This window comes from Mesoplodon mirus (assembly GCF_964341445.2).
Source record: "Mesoplodon mirus genome assembly, chromosome: 9".
Classification (NCBI taxonomy): Eukaryota; Metazoa; Chordata; class Mammalia; order Artiodactyla; family Ziphiidae; genus Mesoplodon; species Mesoplodon mirus.
This window is the reverse complement of record NC_138985.1, coordinates 21,032,654-21,059,435: the sequence shown is the minus strand read 5'-3', so window position 1 is coordinate 21,059,435 and position 26,782 is coordinate 21,032,654. Positions and strand designations below refer to the sequence as shown.

General features: G+C 38.0%; 1 protein-coding gene across 1 annotated transcript; it reads left to right on the top strand.

Moving 5' to 3' along the window:
- The first annotated feature begins 274 nt into the window (after positions 1 to 274).
- SYPL1 (synaptophysin like 1) lies at positions 275 to 26,387 on the top strand. The gene is made up of 5 exons (XM_082632905.1): positions 275 to 474; positions 16,526 to 16,653; positions 17,972 to 18,179; positions 23,156 to 23,344; positions 24,943 to 26,387. The coding sequence occupies exons 1-5, from the start codon at positions 406 to 408 to the stop codon at positions 25,075 to 25,077; spliced, it is 729 nt and encodes a 242-aa protein (XP_082489031.1). The 5' UTR covers positions 275 to 405; the 3' UTR covers positions 25,078 to 26,387.
- The last annotated feature ends 395 nt before the right edge of the window (positions 26,388 to 26,782 follow it).

Here is a 26,782-nt window from a genome sequence, read left to right as displayed (position 1 = left end):
GCGGCCCCCGCTACGCAGGCTTGGGACTGGGCGCGCGCATGCGCGACAGGAACCCGAGCTCCGCGGGCTGGACTTGAGGGAAGGGGGCGCGGCGCACGCAGCCTGGCGTCCAACGTCTACTTAGCTCGCCAGCGGATCAGCCGGCTGGGCCAGGTGCGGCCCGGGGAGACACCGCCCCTTCCCTGCCTCTGCCCGCCCTTGCCTCCCGCGGCCGCCTCTCTCCGTCTCCGCCCCAGCGCTTCGGCGTGCGGCTCAACCGCCACCGCCCCGCCCCGCGGCCTCCCAGGCCCGCCTCCCGGAGCCCGCCCCGCTTGCCCTTTCTCGCGGCCGGGCAGCTCTGTCTTGTCGGTCCCCCTCCTCCTCCGCCCTGCCGTCCTGACTCTCTTTCCCTCCTTCCCTCAGAGGATGTCCTCCTTCCAGCTCAACCTCAACCCGCTCAAGGAGCCGCTCGGCTTCATCAAGGTCCTCGAGTGGGTGAGTGCAGCCCGCGCCCCCCGGGCAGGGAATCGCGCCGCCGCTCCCGCTCCGGTTCCGGCCCGGCCGGCGCCCTCGGCGGGGAGGCTGGGGGCTCCGGGAGCCGGGGCGCGGCTCGCTCCGCGGGGGAAGCGAAGCCGCCGTCTTCCCCGAGACGGGACCGGACGGGACTGGAATCGCTGGGAGGGGACAGGAGGCCGCGGCCTGGGCCCGCGCGGGGCGGGAACGCCGCGGTCGGCGTCGAATCATGGGTCCCTCGGCTGCCTCCGTCCCAGGCGGAGCCGCCCTCCCACACCGAAGCTCACCTCTGGGTATCCCTCGGGGAGTGGTGGTTCAAATTTCTCTTTGGCTTCACTGCTTCCCGCGAGGGAAGAGAAAACTTCCTCTTGCGGTCTAACCGAAACCCAGCGGGCCGGAGTAGCACCCCAGCCGGCGCTGCCTTTGCGCCTCCGGTAGAGCCCGTGCATTTCTGCCCCGTGCGGACTGGAGGCCGCGCTCCGTCGAAAGCTGGTGTGCCTTCCCCAAGTGATCTGACGAGCTCTGGGGTCTTAATTTGCTTTTAAGATTGGCCCCAAGTTAAAAATGGATAAAAATAAACTGTGGGTCAGGGAAGCGGGCGGAGTAGGGGAGAAGGTCTAAGCAAAATGCGTTGTGAGTCCGGTCGACTGAAACACAAGTTAGGGATCGCCATCCAGTTTGTTTTAGGTATTTCCCAGCAATATCCTGCAGTCAGCTCTTAGTCCTTCCTTGGGAACACTCTCAGTCAGCATCAAAGCAGATTTATTACTTCGGCCTTGGTGATGATCAGTCACTTTGGAGGAGTTGGTGAATACACCAGGCACTGCACAGTGCCTTCGGAGTTCGTGGCCTAGGACATATTCCAGTGGTGGTTTTCGGGCCCGTATTAATAGGCAGCTGGCATCTGTCCAGCGTGCAGGCAAGTTGCTTGTTCAGCCAGCAGCCTTTACATCCGTAACTCTTCAACCCCGTATGTTAGTGATAAAGTGGTGAAGAGTAAGAACTTACGATTTTCTGTTTTAACTAACCTGCCGAGGATGTTTTTTAAAGTAACACAGAAACTCACATTCTCTAATGGGTGCTCAATCTGATTTCCTTCCTGCACCCAAGGGTTCCTACGTTTCCTCCAAAGTTATACTTGGTGTTTTCTGAAAGCTGAAATAGTGCTAATTGCACACAAATGTTTACTTTAAAGACACTTAAATGTATATATTTAGGGTTCTGTTAAGCCTAAGCCCAGATTTAAATATAAAGAAGATTCTTATTTGAGTATATAAAAATTTTAAATTGCAGGAGGAAAAACATTTAACTGAGCTAATCAAATATCAGGTTTAAGAAAAAGTCTTATTATACCTAGTAGTTTAATATCATTGAGGGTTATAATTAAATTTATAATTAACTTAAAATTTCACTTAAATGAAGAGGCAGTTGTTTATATTTATGCTTATATTATTTGTCAATTTTTTAAAATGCAGACTTAATTTTCTTCTTAATATTTTCCTTAATATTTTAAAACAGTGATAAGTTTATTAGTGATCATAGGTCTGACATATTTTGAAAAATGTCCTTTTTAAACTTAAGGAAATACTACTTTCAGTTTGAACAACTTACTATTACACAAGAGAATCTTTTATGAAAAGAGTATTCGTTGTTCATGGTGTAGAGAATATTTATTCAACAAATATTTGAGTGTGTTTTATATATAGGTGCTGAGCTAAGCACTAGCACTAGACCATGTGAATAAAACATGGTCTTTTCCTCATGACCTAATAAGAAAGACATGAAAACAAATATGAAAGTGCCATATGGCCAATACTATAATAAAGGTATAGGCAAAGTGTAGTAGGTGAAAGGAAGGAGAAATCGATTGCTTGGAGGTGCTGGAGAATTTCATAGATGAAAGAACACTTGAAGGATGAGTACGAGTACTTGTTCACGTGGGGAATGGTTGGGGAGTGGCTTTCCAGGCAAAGAGAATCTTACGTTCAGTGGTGTGAAAAGTTGAAGCAGCATAACCCTATTTAAAAGTAATTTAAAAGTAATTGGGGTTGACTGGAACGTATACCGGGAGGGATGGTGTGGTTTGAGATGATTCTGAAAGGTTTCAAAGGGCTTGCAGAATAGTTTGGAGTTTATCCTATGGGCCAGTGGTTCTTAATCCTTTGGGTTAACCTTTGATAATCTGGGCCCTTTCCTTAAGAAAATGCATATGTGCAGGTACAGAATTTTGGGTTGTTTATCGTACAGCTTCCATCTAAGCCCAGAATTCCTACCGTGTAGGGTGGATTCACTCATTCAAGAGTAAATAAACATGTGAATAATGTAATTAGATTTGCCTTTTAGAAGTTTTTATTTTGTCAGCAGTGTGCGGGATGAATTGGAGAGGAAAGGTCATAATTGAAGAAAGGGAAATCTGTTGTTTGAAACATAATGAAGGCCTAAAACTAATTGCAGTGGGACTAGAAAAGAGAGGTTTGGCCATTAGAATATATTTGTAGGGTGAAGAAAAGGGAGGGCTGTAAGATGACTGCCATATTTCTGACTCAGATTAGTAGTGGCACATCTGTCTAAGACAGATCACTAAGGAGAAGCAGCAGGTGTTTGGTGAAAGGTCAGTAAGGTTTTGAATGATTGAGTTTGTGGTCTCTTTAGAGCATATAAGTGGAGGTATCCTGTAGACAGTTAGATACGTGGATCTAGAGTTTAAAAGACAAGTATGGGCTGGAGATTTCAGCAGGTATTTGGCAGCAAAGGAAGAAGGTATTGTTAGGAAGATGGAGAGGAATAACATCTTAGCATCACTATTAGAGATATTTCAAGAAAAGAGTACTCAGCAATATTAGGTGCAATAGGTTAAGGAAAATAATTACTAAAATGCATCCCTTGATTTTGGTAATCAAGAGGCTTTAGTAAGAGCGGTTTTGGTAAAATCAGAAACCAGATGGTAGTAGGCTGAATGGATGTATGGTAGGAAAGAGAAGACAGTGAGAGGAGACCGCTATTTGACCGTGAAGATGGGAGAGATTGGGTGGTAACCTATTTTAAAGATGGGAATGATTGAGTGTGTGTGTGCGCGCTGTAGAGAGGAGACTTGTGAATAGAAGGTTTAAAACAGAGGCAGAGAGGCATAAGACAAGGTTCTAGAGGAGAAAGGCCCATAGTAGGAATTTTTAAATGTGTTTTGAAAAAATTGTTCAAGTTTCATAAGGTGTTGATTGAGATGTATGTGTTACCTCTAAAAGTAGTCAATAAATACGTTACAAACAAATCTAAAATCTAGATAAAGGCTGCTTACTATCCATATAACTACAAGAATAATTCCCCAAATCAGCTTACCTTTAGCAATGTTCTAGAAGATGTTAGACTAAGATATAACCTGATAATATGTAACTTTCAAGGGGTCACAAATATGAAGGCCTCATAGACATGAAGGCAAGTACCCGGTAAATATTTATTGACAAAATAAAAATACAGTCACCAAAGCAGAAGCATTTCTATTTTGCTTCTAAACTGTAGCCACCATGCTTTTATATATATATATATATATATAAATCTACTTTAATCTACTTCTGGCCCTTAGTTACAGTGCCTGGCAGTGACATTGCCTCAGTTCTGTTTGTGTGTAATAAGTACTCAGTAAAGGTTGAATTTTTGTTGTACTTTTATGGGAATAGCAATACTTCACAGGGCTGTTGGAATGACTGAGTTATAAATATGTGAGTGATGATAATGTATTTGAACAGTTCTTAGTAGGTTCTTCAGAACTGAAATGCTGTGTTTCTAGGAAGACTAGATCCAGACAGTGGATACAGTTTGAGCCCTATATGACTAACATATCTTCTGGTCCTTCAAGATCACTAAGTTCTCGTTTACATATTTTAAACTTTAGAAATGGTATATTGTAGACTTTTCATTTGTTTGCATGTTTTCCTGCTTTTAGCAGCCTGTCAAGGTAATAAGATAAAATTTAAGTGAGATTAGATGCCCCACGTGTAGGAGTTGAACATGGAAGTAAAAAGGCAAGGGTTAATGTTATCAAAGCAGCTTTTTCAATTATTTAATATTTTTCTAGTAAATTTTAATTTGGATCTTACTTTGTAGTCAGTTATCACTAGTATTTAGATTAAAGTTTTTCATTAAAATGACTTTATCTCCTTTTAATATCTCCTAGAACACTGTGTTTTGGACTTTCTTGCTACTTAGGGTGAGCACTGGTCAAATGTTTAGCTCTAAATAAGTCTAAGTAAGTAACATGCTTTCCTAATTCTACACACACAAAATTGTGGAAGAGATACTGTTTGGGAGTATATAAAGGAATTATAGACTAGTTAGGTTGAATTTTAGAATTATGAATATTTTTGTGCTGGCCAAGTTTACTCTCAGTGTTAACAGGAGATATTTATTGAGCCAATCAATATATGTTCTAGGGCTTTACCTGTATTTTCTCATTTAATTTTCTGACAACCTATGAGGGTTGTTATCTCTATATTACATGTTACCGTTGTCATCGCCATGTTACTGAGGCTTAGAGAAATGAAGTAATGTACTCAGATCCCATGATTGTGATTACTACATCCTGGACTCAAACAGTCTGTTCTTAGTCTTTTCGGTAACTTACCTTTGTGTTTCTGATTGGTCTTTTAATAAATTAATGAAAAGATTACCCAAAATTTCAGGCTTAAGAAACAAAAACATAAGGTACCTGAAGTAATTTTTTTCTTGTTACATGCATGTTTATAACAGGATCTTAGGAGGAGTTAAAAACAAGTAGGGTTTTCTTGATTCATTTATCAAGTTTGAATTTTTTTTCTGATTTTATAAAGTTTTACTTTTTTTTTTTTTGCGGTACGTGGACCTCTCACTCAGCGGCCATGGCTCACGGGCCCAGCCACTCCGTGGCATGTGGGATCTTCCCAGACCGGGGCACGAACCCGTGTCCCCTGCATCGGCAGGCGGACTCTCAACCACTGTGCCACCAGGGAAGACCTTTTTCTGATTTTATACTTATAATTAATGAGCCAATTCAAAAGAACATTTAAAAACATTACTTTGGGGTAAATTATTATCCAGGAAAATTAGTGTGAAAAACGATGAGTAAGAAAACCCATAACCATTTAAGCATTACACATATCAATTTGTTTAAAAAACAAACTTTCAGAAATATGTACTAGTTTATCTAAAATACTCTAAAAGTTTAGTCATCCCAAGTAGATTATAGGATTTTTACAAACAGGGACAATGTTTTATTCTAATTTTGTGGTTATAATATAGCACAGAGGAGCAGCCTAGAAAATACAAATGATATTACAGAGTATAGGGGATGAGGCATACTCAGAATGATGTTTGTTTCATCTATTTGCTTAATACTTAAATTTTTAGGCTATCAGTCTATGGCACAGACTACCTTTTAAGAAACTTATCTTTCTCTTAACCTTGCCATTTGTGTTCACTTTTTTCCCCTATTGTAGAAAGGGAAAAAAGGATTTCAAATGGCATTTCGTGCCTACCAGGACTCTATATACATGTAAAACTTGTAATAGACTTACTGACTTACCACTGTGCCTTTGCTCTCTGTTTCTTCTACCTGGAATCCTCTTAGTGTTTGCCTTGAACCCTCTCATGGGATATACTAGATGTTTTTTTCATAGACTATATATATATATATATATATATATACATACATATATATGTGTGTGTGTGTGTTGTCAGTGGTTTTAGAATGTACATATATACACATACACACTCACTTCACACATACAAATAGCAATCTCTTATAAAACATTAAAGGGAAAATTAAGATAACAGAGCAGTGCTTTAATACAGTGGTTCCCAAAACACTTTGGTCTGAGAACCCCTTTATACTCCTAAATATTGAGTGCCTCAAAGAGCTTTTGTTTATGGGGTTGTATCGATTGATACTTACCATGTTAGAATTTTAAGCTGAGACATTTTAAAAATATTTTTTTTAAATAACGATAATTAATCACTTGAAAGTTTGATTACATGAATGGCGACAAATGCTTCTGGTTTTCCTTGAAGTGAAAGGCTCATCTTTTTCAAGAAAAAGATCTGACAAATATGCAAGTCTGAATACCTATATTTTGTTTATTACTTTTTCAAGTAAAAATAGTATTTAACGAAAAAAGTGACTAGTTCAGCAAACAACTCAGTTGTTTAAATGCTTTCCCTGCAGACAACCATTGTATTTAGGTATGCCGTAATAGTGGGGTTTTTTGTTCGTTTGTTTGCTTTGAAGTATAGATGATTTACAATGTTGTGTTAGTTTCTGGTGCACAGCAAAGTGATTCAGTTATACATACATATATATATGTATACTTTTTCATATTCTTTTCCATTATGGTTTATTACAGGATATTATAGATCCCTGTGCTATACAGTAGGACCTTGTTGTTTATCTATTTTATATATAAAAGTGTGTATCTGCTAATCCCAAACTCCTATACCCCACCCCCCTATTTCCCCTTAGGTAACCACAAGTTTGTTTTCTATGTCTGTGAGTCTTTGTTTTGTGAATAAGTTCATTTGTATCATATCTCAGATTCCACATATAAGTGATATCTTATGATATTTATCTTTCTCTTTCGGACTTCATTTAATATGATCATCTCTAGGTCCATCCGTGTTGCTGCAAATTGCATTATTGCATTCTTTTTTATGGCTGAGTAGTATTCCGTTGTGTTTATATACCACATCTTCTTTATCCATTCATCTGTTGATGGACATTTAGGTTGATTCCATGTCTCGGCTATTGTAAATGGTGCTGCTATGAACATTAGGGTACACGTATCTTTTCAAATTAGTTTTCTCTGATATATGCCCAGGAGTGGATTTGCTAGATCATATGGCAACTCTATTTTTAGTTTTTTGTTTTGTTTTTTTTTTTGCGCGGGCCTCTCACCGTCGCGGCCTCTCCTGCTGCGGAGCACAGGCTCCAGACGCGCAGGCTCAGCAGCCGTGGCCCACGGGCCCAGCCGCTCCGTGGCATGTGGAATCCTCCTGGACTGGGGCACGAGCCCGCGTCCCCTGCATTGGCAGGCGGATTCCCAACCACTGTGCCACCAGGGAAGCCCTATTTTTAGTTTTTTAAGGAACCTCCGTACTGTTTTCCATAATGGCTGCACCAGTCTACATTCCCACAGCAGTGTAGGAGGGTTCCCTTTTCCCCACGCCCTCCCCAGCATTTAGTATTTGTAGACTTTTTGATGACTGTTGTTCTGACTGGTGTGAGGTGATACATCATTGTCCTTTTGATTTGAGGTTCCCTGATAATTAGCGTGAGCATCTTGTCATGTGCCTATCAGCCATCTGTATGTCTTCTTTGGAGAAGTGTCTACGTCTTCTGCCCATTTTTTGATTGGGTTGTTTTGTTGTTTTGTTGTATGAGCTGTTTGTATATTTTGGAAATTAAGCCCTTGTCGGTTGCATCGTTTACAAATATTTTTCCCAGTCTGTAGGTTGTCTTTTCATTAATAAAAGTATTTGCACATCCTACTTCATCACACAGAATATTAAGAAGACTCAAGTGTCAGGATTTAATAAAAGTAACAATTTTTCTGCTTCATCAAAGACATTCTTAAGTAAAACTGGCTTTTTTCCTTTAACTGCAAATGCATGGCAGTGAAATAACAGTTTGATGCTTTTGCTGATTCTTACTAAAGCCCAGCAGTTTTACCCACCAGTGCTTTTGCGCATATCAGCGCAAATGTCAACGTAGTGTAAAAAGCAAATAATGTTGTAATAATATTGTAAAAATATTTTTGACCTCATGGACTCCTTGAAAGAGTCTTGGGTATTCCCTGGGGTCCACAGACCACACATTGAGACTTGCTTTTCTAATAGAGGATAAACATCATTGGGGACCAGCAATGGAATGGAAATATGGGTGGGAGAAGGACTGTTCCTGGATCTGGGAAATAAATCTGAGAAAAAGCTTCAACCTGTTGTTTGGCTTTATAACTTCCATGGAGTGGAGTACTTAAAGAAGTAGAGAGAGAGAGAAATAGCCCCCTAACAAAGACCTGAATCAACCTACCTGCTTAAGGTCTGGATTTGTGTTAAGTGCAGTATTCTCCTATGTTGGTAGTTTGCGGTCCCATCATAGGATAAGGTATTTTGTGGAGTAGGGCAGGGGTCCCCGACCCCAGCAGGAGGTAAGCGGTGGGCGGGCGAGCGAAGCTTCATCTTCCACTCTCCATCGCTTGCATTGCCACCTGAGCCATCATCCCACCCCCCCACGCACCCTTCCCCCGTCCAGGGAAAAATTGTCTGCTACGAAACTGGTCCTTGGTGCCAAAAAGCTTGGGGACCGCTGGAGTAGGGGATTAAGAAGGCCCGGTAGAAATGACCAGAAAACTACTGGGCAGGGAGATGACTTATAAAACCACTAGACCAGGATGGGGAAGGGGGAAATAACATACTCTCAAGTTGAGCTTACATCAAATATCCTAAAATACATGAAGAAAACTAATGTTTGCTTAAAAGCTCAAATTATATCAGTGGCAACAAATACTGTCAGTTTTCCGTGAAGTGACAGACTCAGTTCAAGACAGCCATCCAGATCAACAATCGGAATATGGATTCGCTCCAAAAGACATAAAAATAATAGAACTGTCTGAAATGATTTTAAAGTAAGTATATTGAGGTTCCTCAGAGACTTCTAGTTCCATACTCAGGTTCACAATTGTTTAAGAATAAAGGTGACATAAAGATGTTTTCAACAGTAATAACTGAGCTAGCAAAAATCTTCTAGCTATTTATTTCAGCAGGAACTCAAGTTTACTTCTCATGATCCAGATTCTTAAGGGTTTTGGAACTGTACTAGAAGGCTATTTAGAGCTTTCTATGATTGTCCTTTCCAAGCAGAGGGAAATCATAGAAGAGTGAAATTGAAGAACTTTGAAACTGACTTCACTGCTCAGTGCACAGGGGGAGTAAACTGAAATATTAACATCAATAACAAAATGTTTTTTAAAATGAATATCTGTGGTAAATGCTTCAGACTTTGATGTAGAAAAATCAATACCTTGGCTCCGGGCATTCTGATCTGACTGATGGTAAAGGCAAACATGCTATGATAGTTCACTTAAGTACTGAATGATCATTTGATTTAGTAAAACAGCATGCATTTGATTTGGCACACAAACCCTCATAAACAATATACTTTTCGACCTATTAATATTTCTGAAGATTTCAATTATATCATTTTCCTGAACAGGTTAATCATGAAATTAAATAGCAGTGAGGACCCTGCAACTAGAAACATGTGAAAGATACCCATAAATTAGATGAGTACCAGTGTTCCCCAGTAGAACCCTCTGTGAGCTGAGCAGGGTCTGAGAATAGGAACTAGGACTGGGACTCTGGCTGACTCTGTCACTGTAAGATTTTATACACAAAGCCCTAGTATGCATCTATGACTTAGATGCATGTTTTACTATGTCATTATCTTACGGCATATTATTTATATACATACAGGGTAAATTTCATTCATATTTCAAATTTTTAAAAATCCTTATTTCAGATATTTGTCTAATATTTTCTTTTCTTTTTCTTTCTTTTTTCTTTTTTTTGTCAAATTCTGATCTGATTAAGTAGAATCTGTTTTTACCTTGTAATGTGGCTCACGAATGCACCTCATATAGAGTATTAATGCTTCTGTTTTCTCTTTTGGACATGAGGTTTTGTCTTATCACTCAGTAGTTTCTGTGAAGACATTTTTAAGCCACCAGTCCATTTTGTGAAGGTTTGTTTGGTTAAAAGTAGATAATTTATTCCATAAAGACACTTAGCCAGGCACACTCACATTATTACATGAACTCTAAAAGTGGAAGAATAGGTGAAGGTATCACTGTCTGTCCTTCTCTGTTATGTTCCTTGCCTTCAGGATACCCAGCATACTGCCCCGACATCTGACTTTCTGACATACAGACCCAGCATGGGTTTCAGCAGTATATTAATTTTTTTTGTTGTTTTGTTTTGTTTTGTTTTTTTGCGGTACGCGGGCCTCTCACTGTTGTGGCCTCTCCCGTTGCGGAGCACAGGCTCCGGACGCGCAGGCTCAGCGGCCATGGCTCACGGGCCCAGCCACTCCGCGGCATGCGGGATCTTTCCGGACCGGGGCACGAACCCGTGTCCCCTGCATCGGCAGGTGGACCCTCAACCACTGCGCCACCAGGGAAGCCCAGTATATTAATTTTAATAAAGCTTTATTTCCTTGTTTAAGTCTAAAAGTAGATATAAATAGGCATATTTTCTTCTTGTACACCAGTTAGATGAGTACTCCAGTCTATTTTAGAGAGTAGTATTCTAGAGGACCAGATATTAGGTATAGAATATAGATATTCTAGATATCTAAATTAGTGAGGCATCTGTCGTGTCACTAATGTGGGTCCAGTGGGCAGAGAGGTAAGTAGAACTTGAGGCCGTCATAATGAATATGGAACCTTTTGACCTGAATAGAAGCTTGCTGTCCATCCTGTCCCTGGATTCTTACTAGTTACTGTACAGGTGGAATTTCATATCAGCAGTTTCAGTCATTCTATATGGGATAGAGAGAGAAGGGGGAATTAGTTTCATAAGTGGCAAGGAAGTATAAATCAGCATACTAGAACACCTCATTTTAGACGAGAAGTACAAACTGAAGTGCTGATAGGAGCCCCTCATAAAGGAAATGAGTGAAACAAGTGTTTGGGAGAAAAAAGAGTAGTGGAAGTTCATTGATTACTGGTAACTAACAGGCATCCTGAGGGTTGTAGAGACGACAGAGAGTGACAGCCGTCTGGAAAGCACCTACCCTGTCTTAGGCGTCATCTGTCACTCATTTCCACGTGATTGTTGCTTTATGGGGGTATAGGTCAGATACTGGCATATCTTTATCCACACCCACACAGGAAATCCAAAGTTTTATGTGCAACATGCTGATATGAAAATATTGACAACAAATTCACATTCTTCCTGAATACTGGGAAAACCACAATCTGTCTTCTGGCCAGGTTTCACCCATGGGCTGCCGGTATATAACTTCTCATCGAAATCAGAGTACTAGTGCAGTATAGGGAGAGGTGAGATGGTTGGATAGTTGACCCTCAGATTGTTTGTACTTCACTTAGTAAAAAGTGTGTACCTTATCCCTTTTTTCCCATAAGATAAAGACCAAAATGGCAAACGTGACATTTATTTACCCTCATAACAAAAAGAGAAGCTTGAAATAATGAGTATGTAAGACTTGAAATATGGTTTTATTTGTACATTATTGGAAATTGATTTTTTTTTCCTTTAATTAAGCAGTTATTTAGTGAGCATTTGGTGTATGTCAGGCCTGCTAGGTAGGCACTGAAAGTCCTGAATAAAAGCAAATGCAAAGACATGACAGTCTGCCAAGGAAGAGATAAAGGCAGTAGTCTTAAAAGCAATAAGCTGTGGTACAGTATGCCATTGATATACTAATTTTTGTATTAAATGGGAAACTAGTTTTTATCATTTTTGCTTTTGGGTTTTTGTTTTGTTTTGGTTTTTTTAATAAGGCAAGATACACAAGAAAAATGCCTATAATAGAGGTAGTGAACTCAAGTCTATCTATTCAGCCCAGGAGACAGAACAGTACCACCACAAGGAACTGGGCAGGGCCTTAAAGGATGAGCTTCTTGGAGAACCAGGGTGGGGGCAGAGATGAGGAATCCTGGCAGAATAAACACACATATCCAAGACATAAATACCTGGTGTGTTTCACGAACAGTAAATACGGTATATAGTGCAGTGTGACAGAGTTGTACAGGACCTGGCAGGCAGTATAGCATATAAATCTAGAAGGATAAAGTTGAGGCCACCTCAGCCCTGCCTCTTATGCCAAATTAAGAAGTTTGGGCCTAAAAAGAATTTTTTTTTCCCTTAAATTTAGATCTGGAAAGCCACTGAGGAAATCTCTTCAAACAGGGGGGTGACATGACCAGATTTTTATTTCATATCAGTGTGACATCACTCTAAACAGCTCTGTTGGATAGAAACACAGTGCAAACTACAAATGCCAGCCATACAGTAACTTTAAGCATCTTACTAGCCATCCTAAAAGAGTGAAAAGAAACAAGTGAAGTTAATTTTAATAATACATTTTACTTAACCCAATATATCCAAAATATTATTGTTTCAACAAGTAATATAAACAATTATTGATGAGATATTTTACATTCTTTTTTCATACGAAATCTTCATAAACCATGGTATAGTTTACACTTAACAGCCATCTCATTTCAGACTAGCCATTTTTAAAGTGCTCAGTAGCCACATGTGGCTTATGGCACCTTACTGGATACTGCAGCTCTAAAGCCCACAGTAAAAGATGAATGGTTTTGGGAATGAGTTTAAAAGTGAAAGGAGGAGTCTGCTGGGTTAGTCCCAGGGAAAAATGGTGCGGGCCTGAACAAAGACAGTGGCAGGAGTGATGTAGACAAGTAAACAGAGCTTTTAAAAGAATGGCATTATACCCTGTGTAATCTTTTTTTTTAATTCTTTTTTTTTTAATAGAAATTTATGTATTTATTTTTGGCTGCGTTGGATCTTCGTTGCTGTGCGCGGGCTTTCTCTAGTTGCAGCAAGGAGGGGCTGCTCTCTCGTTGCGGTGCGCAGGCTTCTCATTGCAGAGCTCAGGCTCTAGGCGCGCGGGCTTCAGTAGTTGTGGCATGCAGGCTCAGTAGTTGTGGCTCGTGAGCTCTAGAGTGCAGGCTCACTAGTTGTGGTGCACAGGCTTAGTTGCTCCGCGGCATGTGGGATCTCCCCGGACCAGGGCTTGAACCCGTGTCCGCTGCATTGGCAGGCGGATTCTTAACCACTGCGCCACCAGGGAATATCCCCTGTGTAGTCTTAGGCAACTTTTTTTCTTTCCCACTCAGCGTTAGGTTTCTACAATTCATCCTTGTTGAAGTAGGTAGCTGTAGTTTGTACATTTTCATTGCTATGTAACTTCCCATTGTAAGTACTGTATATCAATATATTTTATCTACTTTCCTGTTGCTTCCCCTCCCCATATTTTGATATTATAAACAATGTTACTGTGAACATTCTTGTGCACATGATGTAGTATGCATGAGCAAGAGTCTCTCTTAGGTCTGTATACATAGATACTAATCGTTTGTGACATTATCGCAAATACTTTCTCCTAGTTTATAGCTTGTTTTACATTCAGAAGCTGACTTTTGATTTAAAAAGAAACCTCTTTTTCTGTAGTTGAATTTAACAATCTCTATGGTTAGCTTTTTTTTTTTCTTAAGAAATTCTTCCCTTCTCTGTGATCACAAGTTTTCTTTTATATTGTCTTCATAATTTTTAGACTCACTTTTTACATTTAAGACTTTAGCCCATCTGGACCGTCCTTCCCTGTGTTAGTTATTGATTTCAAATAACAAATTACCCCAAGCTTAGTACTTAAAACTATAGACAGTTTATTATCTCACAGTTTCTGTGGGTCAGGAATCTGGGAGTGGCTTAGCTGAGTTGTTGCAGCTCAGGGTCTCCCAGGAGGTTGGCTTGGGTTGCAGTCATCTCAGGCCCCCCTCTAGTTCACTAATATGACTGTTGGCAAGCCTCAGACAGTATACTTTCAAGGTCCCTCACATGGTTGATGGTAGTCCTCGGTTCCTTACCCACATGAGTCTATAAGTTGCCTGAATATCCTCCCAACATGGCAGCTGGCGTCCCCCAGAGCAGGTGATTCAAGGGAGTGAGAAATGAAGACAGAAGCTGTAGTCTCTATTACCTTACCTCAGAAAGAACATCCCAGTCCTTTTACCATATTCTGTTCACTAGAAGCAAGTCACTGTGTCCTATCCACATTTAAGGGGGGGAAAAATTAATCTCCACCTCTTGAGGGGAGGAGTATCAAGGAGTTTGTGGTGACATCTTTAAAACCACCATTCTCTTTTCCCTAGTGCCCTACAGTGCCAGCTCTGTTAGATATAATTTGTCTGTACACACAAATCTATTTCTGGCCTCTTTATTCCATTGATTCAATTTGTGTATCCTGTTTCTTTTTTCTAATTCTAAACGCAGGTATATACCCGAGACTCATTTCCTGGCCTTCTGTTTTCACTCTGTGTATTCCTGCACATTTATGCTAAGAGGGTATCTATTCTTCTTTCTTTATTTTTTAACTCTTTTAACTGAAGATTCCAAACTACGTGCGGACATTATACCAAACTCTTCATATCTATAACCAGATTCCTTTTCATATATCTCTTCTTCATGGAAAAAAAAGTTTCATGGATGGTTATGATCCTGATTATGGCCTGATTCAAGGTCCTGGATTAATCCATGAGAGGCATTATATCAGTGTTCAACAGTATAGGCTTTGATACCAGACCTGTACTGAATTTTATGTATTTGCTGGATGTCTGTGACCTTGAGCAAAACAAAGTTCCTACCCTCTTTGAGTTTACATCCTAGAGAAAAGTGGGCAAACAAATAATGAAGTACTGTCAGGCACTGGTAATTACAATGGAGGAAAAATAGAGCAGTACAAGTAAAGAGAATAGATAGTGTGGGGTGGTAGGGGCACTTATTTAACATAGTGAGGTTAGGGAAAGGCCTGGCCTCTCTGATAAGGTCACAGTGGAACAGGAAGCTGTGAAGTAGGAAGTTAGCCATGTATTCCAGGCAGAGAGAATAGTTCAGTGCAAAGGTTCTGAAGGAGTTTATCCCATGTGTTTAAGGAATAGCAGGGAGACCATTTGTGTAAAGAGATTTGGCAAGGGAAAAAGTAGCAACGTGAGATGAGAAATGTTAAAGGAGGAAAGGATCTTGTAGACCATTATATGAACATTGATTTTATTTGGAGAGAACCCTGAAGCCATTGGAGAGTTTTGAGCAGACAATAAAGGTTTCTGCCTTATACTTTTAAAAGATGACGCTGGCTGATGTGTTGACAGTAGACTGAAGCAGGAGCAGGGACAGGAGTAGGGAGCATCAGTTTCAAAGGCTGTCACCATATAATTCAGGCCAGAGGCGATAGTGGTTTTGATCAGGATGTTGTGATGGTGGTGGTAAAAAGTGATCAAATTCCAAATATATTTTATAAATAGAGCCATCAGCATTTGCTGAAGCATTGAGCTCTTGGTCACTACACTGTATCTGGGTTTTTTGTTTGTTTTGTTTTGTAGAAAATTCGTAAGATACAAATAGAAAAAGGAATTATCTTTTGTCTTCTGTTCAGAGGTGACCACATAAAATTTTGGTGCATAGACTTTTTAGTTTTTGTTGTGTGTGTATGCACAGATGTAGACTCATGCACAACGCATTGCTTAAACAAACTTTATATGTATTGAACCATTTTCTTTATCATTATATATTTCCTAACATTTTAATGACTGCATAATGTTCCCTTGTGGAAATGAATTACAGTATATTTGATTCCCTGTCAATATTTAGGATGCTTTCAGTTTTTTTCCTGTTTGAATAGCATTTGAGAAAACACTATTACATTTCTTTAAGCATATTTATGATCAGGAAAACAAATTTCTAACTACTTTTTGAGACCTCGAAATACCCACAAGTGAGGCCTTATAAGCTCATGAAATAAGATCTCTTCTTTGCTTGTAGTCTCTTGGCTTTATAGTTACCCTTAGGTTCCAAATAAAATACCCCCAATTTACCCCCTTTTAATTTTGATACTAATAAATAAGGCTTCCTCTGAATTTCATACTAATATTTAGTGGGTACACTGTAATTTGAGCAAATGTATTTTTTTAACTTCTTTATTGGAGTATAATTGCTTTACAATGGTGTATTAAAATGTATTGTTATATGGACTGTTATACCAGTTTCTATATTATACTCGGGAAAATAAAATCACATTTGTTGAGAGTTGCAAATAAATTTTTAAATAATTTGCACAATCTTAATTTGTAAATAAGAATTCTAAGAATGTTAGTGAGCCAATTTTTAATAATCACTGTATTTAAAATTTTAATGGCCTATGTTTGGGTACAGTAATGCTTCTTTTCTTTTTTGGTCTCACTTTGTGTAGATTGCTTCTATCTTTGCTTTTGCCACCTGTGGAGGTTTTAAGGGCAAAACAGAAATTCAAGTGGCTTGTCATACTAATAAATCTTCTGACAATAAAACGATTACAGCTGCTTTTGGTTATCCATTCAGGTGAGTTATTTGTTTGTTTTTATGGTTTAACAACTCTTTTTGACTCATTAAAATTTCCAACAACTTACTGATCTTGGGGGGTAGAAATTGTTTAATTGCATGCTCATTTGTAAGTAGTGATCATTGCTATTGAAAGTGTGATGCGTGGGACCAGTACCTGTCTGCAGACTATTTTCTTGGACTGTGATGAAATAAATACAGAAAATGACAGTAAGCATTTAGAAACTTTCATATGATGTTGCCTTGACACTTTTATTCTGTCATCCCACAGTGGACTGGAAATTTCAAAACAAAACAAGCCTGCTCTATCACCTTAGTTTGAGAGACCATGTTGTGGAAGCAAACACAACTTCTGAAAAATCCAAATTTCTCATGTATTTGCAATTACTAAATAATAATATGCATTATATAGCTTCAAGACATGTATTTATATAAAGTGAAAAGCTCCTTGTGTTTCTTTCACTAGCATAAAACTTTATTTTCTGAATATTTATTTTATGACTATTTTGTTTGTAAGTTCTGTTTGACCTCAGTATTCATTAAAAGGTTTATTGGGTGTGTCCTGTGTTTAAGTCAGGGTGTGAATCTTCTTCCACTTACTAACTACTTACTTGACCTCTCCAGGACTCAATTTTTCTGTTCAATAAATTTAAATCTTCTAAGGTTGCTTTGATGATTAAATAAAATCTTACATTAAAGATATGTCAGATAGCAAGTGCTTGGTAATCAGTCATTTCCTCTCCATCTCTCAATCCTTCTCTTATAAAATTCCAGTACAAGGAACAGTTACAGCCTCTTTGGTGATAAGTGCTTTTGTGATTTATGGATAGGGAAAATTAAAGACTTTGTGGAGTTAGCAGCTAATTAACGCAGAGTTAAAATGTGAATCATTACAACTGATTCTCCTGGTGCTAGTCACACAGACTCTCCCTCCTAGAATGGAATATCATGTCTCAAATTGTAAACCATTTTGTAACAACGCTCTTAATCTGCTAAGTTTTTATTACAGTAAGATAGTATCTGGGTGTGAACGTGTTTAATTCAGTCTATATTCAGTCTATCATAACCAATTACGAGGTATAATTTATGATTTATGTACATTTCTTATGAAAATTTTAATTTACTTAAATATTTGAATTTTTCATTTTTTTAAAAGGAAAATGTTTTAATATATTTGGGGAGTGGTTTTTTTGAAATGTTATTTCAATATTCTGCCTTTCTAATACTTCTGCACTAGAAATATAGAAGATGTATTTCTGTCTCTGCTGGAAGAGTCCAAGTAATTCATCAATTTATTTGAGACTTTTTTTTTTAATAGGTTGAATGAAGCATCATTTCAGACACCTGAAGGTGTAAATGTGTGTGATGTAGATTGGAAAAGTTATGTCCTTATTGGAGATTACTCTTCTTCTGCACAATTCTACGTCACTTTTGCAGTCTTTGTCTTCCTGTACTGCATCGCCGCGCTTCTGCTCTATGTTGGTTACACGAACCTGTATCGTGATAGTCGAAAACTTCCCATGGTTGTAAGTAATCACTTTCTTTTTATAAAAAGAATAATTTATATAAGATATTAGTATACATTATATTTGAATTTAGATATGGATTTTCTTACACTGGAAAAAAGAGTTCTTGGCATAAACCAGTTTCATTGTGTTTTGATCTGTGTTTGCCAAGAGGTTGAGCTTGCTCTCCTTGTCATGTTTAACCCAATTCTTGTAGCCTGTTTGGAGCACTTTCTCTGTACTCTCTAGAGTACAGAGGTTTTTTTGTTTGTTTCTGTTTTAACCTGGAAAGAACTCAAATATGTGATAGAGCATATTAGGGTGCAAGTAGCAGAGAAATTAAGTAGAAATTAATGCCTTTGATCCGAAGAATTGCTGACCATGCTAGTAGTCCCATAACTGTGTTCCTGTTTCTTATCTTTTTTCTCTTTTCCCAAAGAGACCCCCTTTATGCCTTAATTCAACTTAATAGTCTATATCAGAAATCCACAAACTATGACACACAAGTTAAATCTGACTCATTGTATTTGGGTTTTTTTTCAAATAAAGGTTTTTTGGAACAGAGCTATACCCAAATAATTTATAGATAGTCTATGACTGCTTTCATACCATAGTGTCAGAGTTAAGTCATTGTGACAGAGATCAAAAATATTTACTGTCTGGCCCTTTTCAGGAAAAGTTTGCTGGCTCCTGGTCTGTGTTCTTAAATTCTTTTTTTGTTTGTTTGTTTTTGTTTTTGTTTGCGGTATGTGGGCCTCTCACTGTTGTGGCCTCTCCCGTTGCTGAGCACAGGCTCCGGACGCGCAGGCTCAGCGGCCATGGCTCATGGGCCCAGCCGCTCCGCGGCATGTGGGATCTTCCCGGTCCGGGGCACGAACCTGTGTCCCCTGCATCGGCAGGCAGACTCTCAACCACTGCGCCACCAGGGAAGCCCTGTGTTGTTAAATTCTTTAATTCACAATCTGACCCAGGTAATTCTATAAGAATTATAGAATTTGGCATTAGTGGCATTCATGAGCTAATTTTGAATCTTTAAAATGGCAACAAAGGATTTGGATTTGAAGTCCTGATACCTTTTTTGGCTTCAGGTTCTACTGAGCTAGATATAAAAATAATCTCTGAGACTTAGTTAGTAAAATTGCCCTGGATTATTGGTGGCAAATCCAGAGATAAGCTGTGGTTTTAAACTGGACCTCCACTACCAAAGAATAACTACAAAGTCATTTATTAGTGTTACTGACTTGAAGGGACAACAGAGGTTGTTTGTCGTGATACTGGTCATTTATATCTTGAGAAAACACTGACCACTAACATCTGCTTATTATTTGTGAAGTTACTTTAAAGGGTAGGCCAAATTATTAAATAACAGGTTTTATTTATTTACTTATTTTTAATTTTTGCTGCCTGGATCATAAGAATGCAGATGGTAAGTAAGGAATAAAACAATATTTTACCCTTCATATTTATTCCATTTCATATATCTGAGAAGAAATTCTCAAACCTGACATTTTCATAAAATATTTCTTGGTTGTTAGGTGCCTTTCAAAAAGATAGACATCAGCTTTTTTAAAAAATTTATTTTATTTTATTTATTTTTGGCTGCCTTGGGTCTTTGTTGCTGTGCGCGGGCTTTCTCTAGTTGCAAGCGGGGTCTACTCTTCGTTGCGGTGTACGGGCTTCTCATTGTGGTGGCTTCTCTTGTTGTGGAGCACGGGCTCTAGGTGCGCGGTCTTCAGTAGTTGTGACACACGGGCTTAGTTGCTCTGCGGCATGTGGGATATTCCTGGACCAAGGCTCGAACCCGTGTCCCCTACATTGGCAGGCGGATTCTCAACCACTGCGCCACCAGGGAAGCCCCGACATCAACTTTTTAAATTTGCAGTGCCTAATCAACAGAAATTATGTATCAGTAATCTATAACTTCTGTGAACTTTACAAGCCTTATTTAAAAAAAAACTATGGTGATCATATAGTTATTACATTTTGTTAAAATTCTTTATAGTTTAAATTCCAAATGAAGACATTTCTTGCCAGTTTGTCATTATCCCAACAAATTTAAGTTAAATCTAGCAATGAGCCTTTTATTTCTTGTATTTTGTTTAGTAAGCTTTAAAAATATGACACTTTAAAAAGATTATTTATTTATTTATTTATTTAGACTGCCTTGGGTCTTTGTTGCTGCACGTGGGCTTTCTTTAGTTGTGGCGAGAGGGGGCTACTCTTTGTTGTGGTGCGCAGGCTTCTCATTGCCGTGGCTTCTCTTGTTGCGGACCACGGGCTCTAGGTGGGTGGGCTTCAGTAGTCGTGGCATGCAGGCTCAGTAGTTGTAGCACGCGGGCTCTAGAGCACAGGCCTAGTAGTTGTGGCGCACGGGCTTCGTTGCTCCACGGCTTGTGGGATCTTCCCGAACCAGGGCCCGAACGCGTGTCCCCTGCATTGGCAGGTGGATTCTTAACTCCTGTGCCATCAGGGAAGCCCTAAAAATATGACACTTTTAAAAGCAGCATTCAGATCTATTTTTGTAGAGGGTTTTTCTGTCTAATAAAATTATAAAATTGATCTAGTTGTATCATTCAGAACGTCAAAAGTAATTTTCCACCTTAGAGTAATCAATTAGTGGTCATATAGAGGAATAATCCAGAATTAGTTCCATAAGTGATTTTTTTGTTGGTATAATGTATGATGGATACTTCTTATTCGTAAAAGTCCAGCCTCTGAATTAAATTTTGGATTCAACTTTTAATTTAACTGTATAAATGTAAAGAAAATTTTTTTGTGATGCCTAAATTTTTAACTATAGCCAAATACAACATGGATTTTTTTTTTAAGTACTATTTGTTAATGAGGGTATGCTGTTTTATCAATGTTCTCAATTCTCTGCTAAGGTATTTCTAGGAGAATTTCAACTGTGACATTTTAAAATCAACTTTAGTTTTTAAGTAAATCTAGCACTTTTTTGTGGTAAGTAAGAGGAGCGTAAGGGTTCTAGGCCACGTGGAGGGTCGGAAATAGCATAAAGTGAAACTGAACAAAGATAGGGTGTCCCAAATCATAAAGACCTGTTATGAGTCATATCCTAACTTATTGGCAGTACTAGGGCTGTCACAAGCAGGTTGTGCATTGCATAACTCCACAACTAACTAGAGTCCTGAGTCGCACAGACTGTCTTCAGAGGCCCACATTTCTCCCAGTTCCCCTCACCCTAAGATTACTTCGTGCATCATTTTCAGAAAAGTACCTGCTTTTGAAATATAAGAATGTCATGCCTTAAGCCATCGACGACGTGGACATAAAGAGCATAATCAGAAAAAAACAGTGTATTTTTAATTAGGAATTTGGAAGGAAGAAACCTAAACATTAAGAGGATTTGACATCTGTTGGTCAAAACTATGAACTTTAGCCCAGAGAGAACTTGTTTCACGTGATAATAACCTCATACTAATTATTAGTTCTTCAAAAGGCATTGTATTTCTAGCAAGTGCTTAGAAAATGTTTACCTGCAGCACAAAGTTCAGCAGAGTACAGCAGCAAGAGGGGGAGTACTCCCACAGTGCAAAATATTTCAGCTATATTTCTATTCTCTTCTCTTTGGTATACATTTTGTAAGAGGGCCAGTAGCAGTGGGGAGCTCAAGTGCAAAATGCAAATACATTGTACCACCATGCTTGTAAAATTAGTCATTGTTTTGGTTCTCTAGTTACAAGACATTTATTCAGTGCCATCTTGACCCGGTGGACAAGCTATATATATCACAGTTTCTATATCTCGTACATGACCACTGGTATTTATCCGACATAAATGACTAAAAGTTCGTTGGCAAAAGTAACTTAAAACTAACCAGATTTATTTAAAAAACAAAACAATTCTGTGATAAGCTCCAAAACCCATTTCTGAGCTTGGAGAGATTTTTGCTGCAGATATGCAAGAACTCAATAGTCTTGAGCATATCTGAATGCTTAGAATACATAACATTAAAAGATAGAAATTCCATATTGTTCCCACTTTGGTTGTTAATTTAAAGGAAGACCAAATGAGGTGGAACTTTTACTTTACACTATCCAAATGCATACTTTAAAAAAGTGTTACTTAGGTCTTTGTAGCCAGTACTAGTTGACAGAATTCTAGTTCCCCAGCAGAATAGATTAAGGAAAATACATTTTTTTCTTTATCTTATTAGTTCAGTAAAAGATTATCCAAAATATTAAAAACTTCGGTCCTATTCTTGGAATGTAATAAGGGGCAAAGACTTTCTTAGAAAACTGGTAGTGACAGGGTGTCTTGAGAGAGATTTTTTTTGTTGTCCCTTTCTTAATATAATGCGTATTCTTAAAATTTTGTGGTCATGAATTTAAAAAGAGACAAGTCATCCAGGATGTGTGCTTTTCACCATTTCATTATTAGAGGTAGATTTAACTAAAGTTAGAGGTTTGCCAGAGCAGTATGAGGAAGCAGGTGAAGGGTAAGGGAATTGAGAGTATATGTAAGAGATTATAATGAAAGACCTCAGAATATAAATTAAAGAGGGAAATGAAGGTGAGATTGTAGGTTTCAGTGAGGTCAAAGGATTTTTGAGGTTGGGGTGCCAGAGGGAGTAAGCTAGAAAGAGAGAGGTGATATTGGAGAGGGGGTGATTATAACAGAGATGATGGAGGTATACAGTTATTAGTGATAACAGGATCCAATATATGATCCTGAGAGGGAGAGGCTTAGATAAGTTGTGGTGAGGGCTGTGTAAAACTTTGATTTCTCCATGTGAAAATCTGACTCCTCAGGAGATAACTAAGTCTTGTTTACTGTTGTATCTCAGGCACTGGGCTGGCAATAGTAAACAGCAATGTTTGCTGTGTTGACTGTGGCCTTTTTTATGAAGTATGTCGTGAAGGCCATTTCTCAGTACCATAGGGTTCATTGTGATCTCAATCCCTTCATCATGGATTTGAAACTTAGTATCTTTAAATTAACTGTTCATTATTAATTCATACTTATTTTTGCTTTAGGACTTTGTTGTTACTCTTGTTGCCACTTTTCTGTGGTTGGTGAGCACTTCAGCCTGGGCTAAAGCTCTTACAGATATTAAAATGGCTACCGGTCGCAATATTGTCCAGGAACTTCTGCCTTGTAAGCAACCCGGAGTGATATGTCATTTTGTCTCTGTGACTAGTATGGGATCCCTAAATGTATCTGTGGTAAGTATGCAGTGTTTATAAAATATGTTATTTCACTTATTAGAAAAACCTTAATAGTGATTTAAGAAAACAGTAGTTTTTAATAAATCTCTGGATGAATGTATTTTATTTTTACCAGCCTTATCAGAATCCTAGTTATCATATAATCTTTACCTTTGTAACAACAAAAAAAAAGTTTGTAAAGAAAACTATTACTTGTAAATAGGTTTGAACAAGATCATGGTTGAGTCTTTCTTTTCATTAACATTGATTAGGCAAGACTTTGACCCAAAAGGCACTAATAATAGTCACTAACATTTACTAAGACTGTGTGCTAAGGTCATTACACTCATATCTTATTTAAGTTATCCAACAATCCTGAGAGGAATGTGGAAAGTGGTATTACTGTCTTCATTTTACAACTGGGAAAAAACGTAGCTCATGTGTTAATTCACCCAAGGTGACGTAACTAGTAAGTTGGCAAAGCCAAGGTTTGAACCAGATCTGACTTTAAAGCAAGCCCCTTCTCTAATCTGATTTGCTCTGGGTGTATGAAAAAAACACTTTTAGAGTTCCTTAAAAAATCCTAAATTTTTGGTCTATTTAAATTTAAGTATTATTTTGTCTGTTATTTTATCCAAATTCAGATAGATACATTATTAATATAACAAGGGTATTATTTTTAGGGAGGTCTCATGTCTTTTCAGGAAAATATTTTTCCAGTGGATAAAGTCAGTCCTGCCTTATAAAGCAATTTGATCAAACTTTTGTTTTATAACTTTGTAATCGAAAAGTGGTTTTTTTTGTTTTTTTGCATATATATTGACAGTGGTCTGAGATGGACAGTTTCAGAAATGTTGTTTTTATATCCGAATATACAAAAAGATAGAAAGCAGTTGGCCTTCAGTAATATGACAGTGCTCAAGCTTTTTACCTCACCCTTACCTCATAAGTCACTATTATTCTTGTATTTATAAAAAACTGAAAATAGGGTATCTTCCGTTTGTTCATCTCTGAGACTTTCATCTTGTCAGATTTATACCTAGGAAGGCTAATTCCTTTTAGGTTGACTAATGCAGGATGTGAAGTAAAGTTCTTCTGTGACTCCTTTTCTCTTCTGGCTGCAGCTGTGGAAGTAAGGGAGATGGTAGTAGGGGGATGAAGTAGGGAAATAGGAAAAGATGCACAAAGGATGTTTATAGCCATTCAGATGGGAGAAAAGTGAAAGCCCTCCCAAGGAAGGAACCATGGATTCCTATTGTTCCTCTTCACCTGGAAGCACTGAAGTCTAAATATAAAGTAATCAAAGGAAGGTTTTAGTTACTTTTCTCAAATTTAATCCCATCTTGTAATAATGAGCATGCAAAAATAAGATATGTTTTAGTCATGATTTTATATGTTACAAACTTAGAGATTTCATTGGGAATAAGTCATTATGTATCCAAATCTGGCACTGAAATGCAAAGTCTTCCTTTTTTAATTCCACTTTATGTGTAGTTCAAACTTTAAATGAAATAATGGTATACAGCCTGTAGATATTAAATATTTACAGGAAAACAAAGATAGTTATGAAATTTTAATTATATACTAGATTTCATGTTTATTTTTCTCTTTCTTAGATCTTTGGCTTTCTGAATATGATACTTTGGGGAGGAAATGCATGGTTTGTGTACAAGGAGACCAGCTTACACAGTCCCTCAAATACTTCTGCTTCCCATAGCCAAGGAGGTATTCCTCCTCCAACTGGAATATAATTGAAGGGAGAAGTACAGTACACTGTTTGAAATAGATGTCTATACTATGACCTGTTGCCAACATCTTGAGAAGCATTTTTTGTTTCTAATAAAAGTAATGGCTTTTTCAATAAATTGGTGGGTTTAAAATTTTGCTGCTTTTTTACATAAAGCTTGTGCCTTTCCTAGAAATTTAAGATGTAAATGTATTCTCACATGTGAATTTGAAAATTCTGGGGCCTGTTATGAGATGATACACATTTTTAAATGAACAGTAATTTCTTCACTAAGTTGTTTGCCTTCCAAAGTGTTTACACCTTAAGCCTTAACATATATCTTCACTCAGAAAAGAGTTATATTGTTATATCATAATAGGAAGAAAATCTCTATTGGAATATACACTACTGTAAGTTTGTACAGATCATATTCCTAAGACCTGTCTTTGTCTAAGAAAGTCTTGATTATGTAAATCATATTTAGAAAAAACATTTAGTTCACAGTTTATATCTGAACATTGTTTATATGTTATGAAAAATTTTTAATACAAAGGCTGCATGTATGTTTTATTTCTGTTTTTCTAAATGACCTACAGTACTTGACAGGTATACTAAAGTTGTTTTGGGAGTGGGGTTTAGAAATTTCTAATAGATATATAGTTAATTTAGTAATTCTCTTGCATGAGGTATAAGCTTCCATTATGCTGGTTATTTAATAGATTGGCTCTATAAGTAGAACGTGGTTCACTGAGATATTTTGATATGTATGGGCATTACTCCTAATGATATCTGTTTGCTGTCCTTTGTTGCTCATACTCCTTCAGTGCAGGCTGAGGCCTCATTTCCTTGTAACTACAGTAAAATAATCTACCTTTTTTTTGCAGACTCTATTCATAGGGTTACAAAAAATTAGGGTTGCCTTTTACTTTTGAAACATTTAACATTTATATTCAGTGAAGTTGCCATTTTGAGTTTAGTATTGATATTGTGAAAATGAATGCAGTTTGGATCTCATGTTTCTTAATGTTATTCTTATTTCACAAATGGATAAGTAAGGAATTACGCATAATAAACAAGGACCCTAAGTGGGCTCTATTATGGGTGTGCTGTCTTTGCTCACACATTTGGGTATCTTCTGACTACAGGGCTTCTTCACATTTTGCTACCTAATATTTTTGCTGTACAGGGCCCGATTTCCTACTACCAAATAATTGTTTATATGTGAAGCACATCTTACTATTGCCTTATTTTTGTTGCTTTTGTTCATGACAAGAATTGTCAATATGAGAATGTATATCTTTTATGCAACCGGCTTAATAAAGAAGTTAAAGGAAAGAGTCCACTGATTGTTATATTACAAAGAACCTTCCTCTTAAAGGCATGAGCAATGCAAAATGGAATGGATTTACAAAGCAAGAAATAGAATATCACAATAGTTTTTTTTTTTAATATTTGGCAAGAAATAAAAGAAAAAATGCTTTGGAGACACTGGTTCTATCCTTTTTTCTTTCAATCTCATTTTTAAAATGCTTATTTCTAACTTTCAGATTAAGTTTTACTGATAAACCTTTTCTAATTGACCGTCCAATTGGCAACAGAGATTCTTGATTAAGAGTGTATGCTCTGGAGCCAAACTGCCTGAATTTGAATCTTGTCTTCACCACTTACTAGCTCTTTAACTTTAGGCAAATTACTTACCCTCTGTATGCCTCAGTTTGCTTATCTGAAAA

Excerpts from the sequence above, each read along its gene's own strand:
- SYPL1 (XM_082632905.1), top strand. The coding sequence starts at position 406 with ATGTCCTCCTTCCAGCTCAACCTCAACCCGCTCAAGGAGCCGCTCGGC. Across the intron at positions 16,654-17,971 it reads GCTTTTGGTTATCCATTCAG|GTTGAATGAAGCATCATTTC; the intron begins GTGAGTTATTTG and ends TTTTTTTAATAG. Across the intron at positions 18,180-23,155 it reads GTCGAAAACTTCCCATGGTT|GACTTTGTTGTTACTCTTGT; the intron begins GTAAGTAATCAC and ends TTTTTGCTTTAG.